General features: G+C 32.0%; 1 protein-coding gene across 1 annotated transcript; it reads left to right on the plus strand.

The window, feature by feature from the left end:
• Positions 1-669: 669 nt before the first annotated feature.
• Positions 670-5,663, plus strand: LOC133331941 (uncharacterized; the record flags this gene model as incomplete). Its single annotated transcript, XM_061540332.1, has 4 exons — positions 670-789; positions 1,471-1,641; positions 5,181-5,236; positions 5,362-5,663. Coding segments are annotated over 4 exons (649 nt in total), but the record flags the coding sequence as incomplete, so codon positions are not given.
• Positions 5,664-10,077: the final 4,414 nt, after the last annotated feature.

The raw sequence follows: 10,077 nt of genomic DNA on the forward strand, positions 1-10,077 counted from the left end.
AGCATTAAAAAAATTCATCAATTTTCAAAAACACCACCAAAAGAAGCAACAGCCTCGAAAGTTCCAAACTAAAACAAAGTATTCCGATGTAGCTGCAAGCTAGCCAACAAACTAATTCATTTTCAATTAAAATCGCATCAGTTTGAGAAAAGGGATTTTTCCTGTCGCGTCGATGTTGTGCTTCGCCGATGTTTTTTGTTCCCCAACATTCAACTCTCAGTGTGCACCACATTTACCAGGCAGTGGTTTTTGGAGTTTTCCCAAACGTTTTTTGTTCGATTTCACCAAACAACAGATGTGGTCGGAGTAGAAATTAAAAAAAACGACATTGACAGGATAGAAAAAAAAACAACGAAGCTCAAATAAATCAATACCATAGCTGAGAAAAAAAAACTTCGACAAAAAGGTTAACCATGAACCACTTTGACAGATTTCTTTTTTGGATTAAGAAAAAACCTCTAAAAAACAAAAAAGTGTTTGCCACGGACAAACAAATTCATTAAAATCTTAAAAAACAACAGCAATGCTGCAATCCTCCCCAGACAAAAGGAAATTAATTTATTATTGAAAATAAAGTCAAAATACCACAAAATTTATTTATTAATGGATGATTTGTATTTTTTACTTTATCTCATGCCTGTCTCTGTCTTTCTATCTCTCTCTTTACAGTTCATCCTTTGGTACAAGTTCCCAATCAATTGGTGGGTGCTCCCGTCCTTACAGATGTCACTTTAATTTGCAATGTGGAAGCATCACCCAAAGCCATCAATTATTGGCAAAGAGAAAATGGTGAGTAGTAGTATCGTCAGTCAGTCAGCCAGTCAACCATTCAGTCCATCAGTATTTGTCACATATTTGTTTGTGCTTGTTCCGCTTAATTTCATTTCAACAGCTTCACCAGACTAGTAGTTCTGTTCTGTTCCGTTCTGTTCAGTTCTCTTCCTGTGGGGAATTCAACAAATTTTTCAATTTTCCACTTTGTTGCAAAACATGGAAAAGAAAAACAATATTTCATTTCTCATGTAATTTGTCTTTATTAACTTCGTGCTTAGTGGTCTAAAGCAATTTCTTTTGTTGGTGTCTGTCAACTCTCTTCTCCACAGAGGAACTAATAGCACAAATGTTTTGAAAAATAAACAGAAAATAACTTAAATGTTTGAGTGACAGAAATGGTGATGAATTGAAATTGACTTTAACTGTCTGGCCATTTGTTTTAATCTCTTGTAAATTGTCAGTTGTCAATGTTTGTTTATGACAAGTATTGGAGGGTGTTGACGATAAAATCATTATCCCAAAATTTGGTGTTGTATAGTTCCATGTGGGTTGGGTATAAAAATTTCGTATTAACACCCTTTTCACTTGTAATTTAGTATTTATTAATTAATATTTTTTATTTAATATTAATTGTTTTAATCTACATTTTAATTTTAAGTTGTTATAATTTAACCAATGTTTTTTTTATATTTCTAGGTGAAATGATTATTGCTGGGGATCGCTACCTTCTCACCGAAAAAGAGATCAATATGTATTCCATTGAAATGGTGCTACATATCAGACGTCTACAGGCCAGTGACTTTGGTGGATATAAGTGTATATCGAAGAACAGCATTGGCGATACGGAGGGCACCATACGATTATATGGTAAGTGGGGAATTTAAAACCAACTAATTACTAAGACATTTTATTGAGGTTAAAAAATTATTTCAGAGATTAGAGTACTCTCTGAATATGAAGGGAAAAAACTCAAATACCGTTATCTTGATTTCGAAGAATGACCCCTATTTAAGGCATATAACATATGGGTGGACCTATATTTTCTATTCATATCTTGTAACCCACTGCAGATGAATATCCGAGGATTTTCGTCATTGTAATTTATTTACAATGAAGTTTCAACCTCACTGTTTGCAAAGACGGGTTCTCACCCTCACAAAATGTCATATAATAGCCTCGCCTTGGTGGTGGTAATACCCTGTACCACAGTATGGTGAAGGGTATCAAATTATCTTTTGTGTCTTTGTGCATATGTTTTTAACAGGCAAAAGGAAACGAGATAGACACTTTCTTTTCACTTTCTAAGTCCATTTATGCATGTCCGTCCCTCTGCTGATGTTAAATTGTAAACAAAGTACAGGTCGCATTAATAATCCAATTTGGATGTTGGAAAAAAATCGGTTCAGATTTAGATATAGCTCCCGTATATATGTTTTCGCCCTATTTAAGGTAAATGGTGCAGCAAAGTCCCTATATATCTTTCGATTTGCACGATATTTGGCACATCGTACTGAATTCAGCCTAGACTGATGTGCGCAAAGTTTCGTAAAAATCGGTTCAGATTTAGATATAGCTCCCATATATATTTTCGTCCAATTTATTGTAAATGGTGCATCAAAGTCCCTATATATCTTTCTTTTTGCTCGAAATTTGGCATTGCGTACTGAATAGAGTCTAGGATGGTGTGTCTTAAGTTTCGTGAAAATCGGTTCAGATTTAGATATAGCTCCCATATATATTTTCCTCCGATTTAACCAAATTAAACCTAGAACAACCTTAGATATAGCTCCCAAGCATAATTGTGCTCAATTTCATACAAATGGTGCGCAAAGAATCCAAGTCCGTTCGATTAACATGCAACTTTTCAAAGATTTCAAAATTGTATTGTTTTAAGGGGACCAACCCATTCTCGGTATCAAAAAAAAAAAATTAATTCGAAACTACTCTAATTTTTGAATGTCCGTACAAAATTTCAAGTGAAAATCTCAAGAACTCTTGAAGATATAGCCGATTTATTGTGTCAGAATCAAGGGACGGCAAGAGTGATTCTCAAATTTTATACGCATTTTTCTCGGAGCGAATGGCGGGCACGATAACTCAAAAACTAATAATCCAATCGGTCCCAAATTTTTACACGTTTCTCTGGGAGTGTATAGCTCTCGTATGAACTAGGATAAAGTCAATCGGTGAAGATCTTTCTTATTTTTTAACCTAGTTCGTTGTCAAAAATAGGCGATTCCGCCTATTTCCGTTCATCCGAGAGCCAGACAAGTACTCTTTCTAACACCGTTTGAATTTTCGGATTCCGATGTTCCAGTGAGGAGTTACATTGCCCTCCATCAAATATAAGGACTTTTCTTTGATCACAAAAAAACAACAACAAAAATTTTTTGTAAATTATTATGTCCAAAGTTACAATCGTTAACAAGCATTGGTATTCATTTACCAGCCCATTTAAAATCTTAAAAATAAAAAATCGAGAATTAGGGGGTTCCCTTAAATTAGTTTAAATATCTATTTAGTCCTCATATTTAATTTCGCCATTTCTTCAGGATATTGTACATATCAGTATCTCTTGTATTTACCCAAAGTGATGGAGGCCCCGTCCGACGAAAACATAATTTTACAAAATACTTGCCTTTAGGTGGACCCTGAAAAAGTATTTTTTAATACACGCGAGTGTAAATGAACCTGGAAAAAAATTTTGAAAAAAATCACGCTTATAGGTAGACCTTGCAAAAAATTGTTTTAAAAATTGCACACCCTATAGTAGCCTTATATTAAGCCCTGCAGATATAGTTTTAAAAAAATTAACGACTTATAGTAGCCTTATATTATGCCCTGAAAAAAATAGTTTTCAAACAATCCACTCCTTATATTAGGCTCTGAAAAAAAATGTTCTTCAAAAAATGCATGGCTTATACTAGGCCCTGAAATAATGTTCCTAAAAAATCTACGCCTTATATTAGTCTCACATTAAGCCCTGCAAATATAGTTTTCTAAAAATGCACGCCTTATAGTAGCCTTATATTATGCCATGGAAAAATAGTTTTCAAAAAATCCACTCCTTATAATAGGCTCTGAAAAAATATTCTTCAAAAAATCCACTCCTTATATAAGGCCCTGAAATAATGTTCTTTAAAAAATCGACGCCTTATATTTTGTCCTGAAAAAATATTCCCTAAAGAATCCACGCCTTAATTAGTATTTTCAAAATTATTGTTCAAAAAATCCCTGCAAATATAGTTTTAAAAAAATTAACGACTTATAGTAGCCTTATATTATGCCCTGAAAAAAATAGTTTTCAAACAATCCACTCCTTATATTAGGCTCTGAAAAAAAATGTTCTTCAAAAAATGCATGGCTTATAATAGGCCCTGAAATAATGTTCCTAAAAAATCTACGCCTTATATTAGTCTCACATTAAGCCCTGCAAATATAGTTTTCTAAAAATGCACGCCTTATAGTAGCCTTATATTATGCCATGGAAAAATAGTTTTCAAAAAATCCACTCCTTATAATAGGCTCTGAAAAAATATTCTTCAAAAAATCCACTCCTTATATAAGGCCCTGAAATAATGTTCTTTAAAAAATCGACGCCTTATATTTTGTCCTGAAAAAATATTCCCTAAAGAATCCACGCCTTAATTAGTATCTTCAAAATTATTGTTCAAAAAATCCCTGCAAATATAGTTTTAAAAAAATTAACGACTTATAGTAGCCTTATATTATGCCCTGAAAAAAATAGTTTTCAAACAATCCACTCCTTATATTAGGCTCTGAAAAAAAATGTTCTTCAAAAAATGAACGCCTTATACTAGGCCCTGAAATAATGTTCCTTAAAAAATCTACGCCTTATAGTAGCCTTACATTAAGCCCTGCAAATATAGTTTTAGGATCTGAAAAAAATATTCTTTAAAAAATGCACGCCTTTTATTAGTCCCTGAAATAGTGTTCTTTAAAAAATCGACGCCTTATATTAGTCCCTGAAATAGTGTTCTTTACAAAATCGACGCCTTATATTTTGTCCTGAAAAAATATTCCCTAAAGAATCCACGTCTTAATTAGTATCCTCAAAAATATTGTTCAAAAAAGCCACGCCTTATATTATCCCTCTCAAAAACATTCTTCAAAAAATCCACGCCTTATATTAGACCCTGAAAGACATTCTACAAAAAATCCACGCCTGATATTGGGCACTGAAAAAATATTTTTAAAAAAGCCTTATTTTAACCCATGGAAAAATATATAATACAAAGAAAAATATACATTATAAGAACACAGAATGCCAAATTACATCCACTTTGGTAAGAAAATACTAGATATAAAATCCACTGAATAGATACATTTTACACTACCATTTGCAATATATTTTTCTACAAATAATTATTTTCTGCTTTTTACAGAAATGGAAAGACCGGGAAAGAAAATCCTACGAGAAGAAGATATGAACGAAGTAACGGTAAGTTAAAATTAAAAGTTAATCCCAGATATCAAGACTTTATTTAAACGCTAAAAAATTTTCCCCCATTTTATCTACATTGCCTCTTAAAAATCCCCCTGTTATTATCTTTCCACTTACAACAGAAAAACGAAATTGTCCTCAAGGAAAATCGTCATGAAGACGGTGCACGAAATCAAAATGGACGCCTATACAAAGAGCGTGGCAGCGACCTAACCCTATACAATCATCACAATTCGGCATTGCCACAAATGCGGTCACCTTCGATGCCATTGATAATTGTATTAATTACACTAATACTCTTATTAGCGTCAACACGTACACTTAACGATATTGGCCATAATCAAATTGTCGATGACAGGCATTGGCGACAACAGGCGTCAGCGGCGGGCGCGGCAGCGTCGTCGTCGTCAATACAATTGGCACAGTACATAAATGGATTATAGCTCAATTACAATGTAATTAATCATAATTAGTAAGCAAATATATGTGTATGTATATATATTAGACAACATCAACAACAACAATACTTTCATTTCTCATTCACGCTCTCCCACTCCCTCCCCCACCTAATTCCTGTTCAGTAGTTATTGTCATTGTCCTGCGATTGTAGTTGTAATTAACACATCCACTTCAGTGATAATAATTATGACTGGTATTTACTGCCAAACACTACAGGGACAATATAGTAACTACAAATAGAATCTCTTCCCTCCACACCCAAAAGAAACTCCCACACTTCCCCTTCATTTTCTCTCCCTTCCATTATCTTTGATATCGACAAACTAACAATAATAACAGTCAATAATAACTAATGATAAACTAAATAAATTAAATACACAAAAATAAATACGAACGAAATATTATGAACGAAATATTATGAATAAATAAATAACAACAAAAACATGAAATATAGAGAGAAAACAAAAAACAACAACAAATGAAAACTACAACAGCAGATACCACCACCATCGAACAACAACTACTAAAAGGCTAACAATTATTTGCACGAATACAAATATTGTCTGGGTAGATTGAATTGTGACTGTCTAAGGTGAGAGTTGTAAAAATAGCCTGTTGATTTTGTAAGAAATATTAAAATAAATAGTGAAGAGTACGAAATAATTTAAATACTTGTTATTCTGTTTGATTAATATTGATTCTTAATCTTTTTTTCAAAAAAAAAAATTATGAAAGAATTTATGTTTTTTCTAGTTTAACCTTTTCTAAAAATTATATTAAACCCATGTTTTTATTTAAGGTTTACTTAAATAGGCTTGATAATTTTTAAAAATTAACTATAGAGGGTGTTTTAGGAGAGGTTATTTATTTATTTTTTTTTTTTGTGGTCCCAAGGGTTTGCAACACCACAAACTATATTCCTAGATCTACCTTTTTGTATACCGATAGCAATATATCGTCCCAGCTATTTGCATTCGTCCTGCGGGCCATTATAATCTATAATCAAAGTACAGGCCACAGATTTGGGTCAATTCTCAAGAAATTTTGAATTTATAGTTTATGGTAATGATTAGTTAGTTTTTAGAGCATGAATTATTATCATTGCTTCTCTATGTTTTTCTAATGGTTCTAAAGGCACCAATTAAAACAACAACATCAGGAAATTCTACACGGGATATGGAATATGGCCAAGTACCTAGCAATGCCGTTTTGATGAAGTATTTGTCGCAAAATTTGAATAGACTCGATTTAATTCAGAGTTCTGGAGGTAGGGTAGAATGTTGTCCAGCAATAGGCGTCGACTTTTTAAAAATTAAATTTCAAGCCCCAGCCATAGGTTTGGATTTTTTTTAAATATTTAATTTTTAAATATTTATTTAAATATTTTATATCGGTTCGCGTTTTCATATTAGGTTGGGGAAAAAGAAATCCACTATTTTATATGAACTATACGACTTTATTTCACATGCTTCGGAATGTCAGATTTGGGCCAAATATTTTACATTTTAAAGAAAACTTCATAATGCCTCTTTCATATAAGTCTTGCTCTCTACTTGCAAAAAACTCTAGTAGTCGATTTTCACAATTCTCCATAGATACCAATTTTTTATTATTAAAGAAAATTTGCAATGCAAGATAAAGATGATAATCGCATGGTGCCATGTCCGGAATGTATGGCGAATGCATTAAAACCTCCCAACCAAGCTTCCGAAGTTTCTGGCAAGTCACTGTAGATGTGTATGGTCTAGCGTTGTCCTGGATGACCACGAAACCACTCCTGTTTGCCAAATCTGGCCGTTTGTGGTCAATTGTAAATGGTTTAAAACAGTTTTATGGTTTATTTTTAGTTCCTGGGCGATGTTACGGCTGCTAACATAGCGGTCAACTTCGATCATTTCTCCGATTTTATCGAAGTTGACCGGCATGTTAGCTTCATAACATTTTTAGATCCTGGGCGATGTTACTGCTGCTAACATGCCGGTCAACTTCGATCATTTCTCCAATTTGTTTTCGACGACCGGCCTACCCCTGCGAGGTGCATCTTCAACATCAAAAATTTCCTGAACGGAATCTAAGAAACTAAAATTGCTCATTATTGGCTGTTACAGTATTGGAACCATAAACACCATTCACAATTTTAGGCGCTTGGCTTGCATTTTCGACTTTGTCAAAGAAAAGCTGTAAAATGCACCGAATTTTCTTTTTATTCACTTCCATTTTTAACATCCTGTAACTCACAACTGAATGCACCAAACAAAAGCCAACAAAATATTTATTTACTGTGAAATATCACCCTTCCAACAAGCACAAATCTGTAATTGTTTGATCGATACTTTACGAGAAATCTAACAGTACATATATATGTTGTCCTTGACCATAATCGAAACTTCATTTAAATTCCATAGAGATCAGACCTGAATGTATACCCTTCAGTGCGATAATGCTACATACATCACTTTGTCTTGGTCCTTATTAACAAATCATCAGTCATGATTCTTATTCTTTTGCTAAATCCCCTTCCCCTGTATAATTTCCTGGTGTTGGGTCATAATTTTACCTCTAGAGCAATCAAAAAAGACCTTAATAATTATTTGTTTGGTTAATTTCATCTCCTAAAAATTTACCAATCATCGCCAAAAAATAGTCTTCTTTGGACGATTTTTTTCATAACATGATAGAAATACGGACGGACCGACACACATGTCGATATAGACTCAGCTAGTAGAGATATGATGATCGGTATACTAAAATGTGAGTCTAGGACCAATATTTCGCGGCGTTACAATCTCTTGCAGCCATACAGAATTATTATACCCTTACAACATAGTTGTAGGGTATACAAATTATACCCGGATATATCCGGTTTTATCCCACCTTATGTACATTCTCCACGCATTAAAAATTAATCTATAATAAATAACTTATGTTGCATTATAATAATCATATGCTACAGGACAAATCATGGCCCCGCTTTTGTTACTCCAACAAAATTTAACAATTGGTAAAATATTATAAAAAAAAAAACAAGTAAAAGACCGATAACAAAATTGAATAAAATATTTAATTTCATATAGTTATTGACGAGTTTCAAGATTTGTTCCTTAGAAGCGTAATTTTTTTCGAATTCCATAGATTTTCCAGCCTTTTTTCTAGTCCGTTTCTGTACAATATTTATCAATTTATACTAAAATTATACACAAAAAAACACTGATCCTTAAATATAATCTCATCTGTGTAGCTTCAGTAATTTCTTAACAAATATTTATTTCCAATTAGGCTTTTATTTCAATTTAAAAAAAAAAATGTTCTTAACTACTTATTCCACTTTCACCACAGCAGTCATAATTCAATACCCTCATACTATATGGCATGCAAATGACTTAATCATGTGACAAATACAGTAATGGGGAAAAATAAAATAATCACTTTCCCATTAACAGGATATTTATGAAAATAATTAAACGATAAACATGAAACGATGAAATATTAATGAAACATAAAAAAAACTCAAACTAATATTTATTATTTATTTCACGAATGTGAATTATGAGTTTTGACACTGTCTTCAACAGCCTTTTACTTTTTAAATTAATTGTTAATTTGATAATTAATTGTTGATTATTTTATTAATATCTACAGAAATTACGATATTTTATTTGAAATACCTCGTTTATTGATTTAAAGTAGCGCCCTGGGTGGCGTATACATTCGACGTGGATATCAGTAATACGTATACGCCACACATCCTCCAACTATAATCTTTGGCAACATTTTGTGTCACAATTAAGCACTTTGCAATAAAAAATATAACGATTTTGAAGGGTATAAACAGTTCTACTCGAATTTAGTCCCATTTTTACTTGATTATCCTAAGTTGGTATTAAAATGCACATTAATCCCATTTAAAATTACAATCCATAGAATCAAAATATTTTCAAATGAAATATATTGGCATTTAGCATTAATATGTTAGTTACTTATAAAATCCTTCTAAGTTACAACTATAAGTGTATAAAAATAAAAACAAATGGAAAATAAAATGAAATCAGCTTTAAACCAAACTTACAAAAGAAAAGAAAAAAACAACCTAAATATTTATTTGTAATTTAATTGTATATATTATGATTATTATTATGTATACCAAAGTTATTTTCTATTATGGATTTAATTCAGAATTTTTTCTATTTTTGCAATGTAAATAAACACACCTTATTTCTAAGAGTTATAAATAAATAGAAAACCAAGTAATAAAAATAAAACATTTAGTTAAATTAATTAGTAATTCCTTGTTAGCTACAAATTAAATATTAAAAACAAAAAAATAAATAAAAACTTTAAAAGACATGAAAAAGTAAATCAAAGCTGCAAACAACAAAAAT

The sequence above is a fragment of the Musca vetustissima genome, unplaced genomic scaffold, assembly GCF_032173495.1.
Source record: "Musca vetustissima isolate MV318-11 ecotype Yass unplaced genomic scaffold, APGP_CSIRO_Mvet_v1 utg167594, whole genome shotgun sequence".
In the NCBI taxonomy this organism is placed as follows: Eukaryota; Metazoa; Arthropoda; class Insecta; order Diptera; family Muscidae; genus Musca; species Musca vetustissima.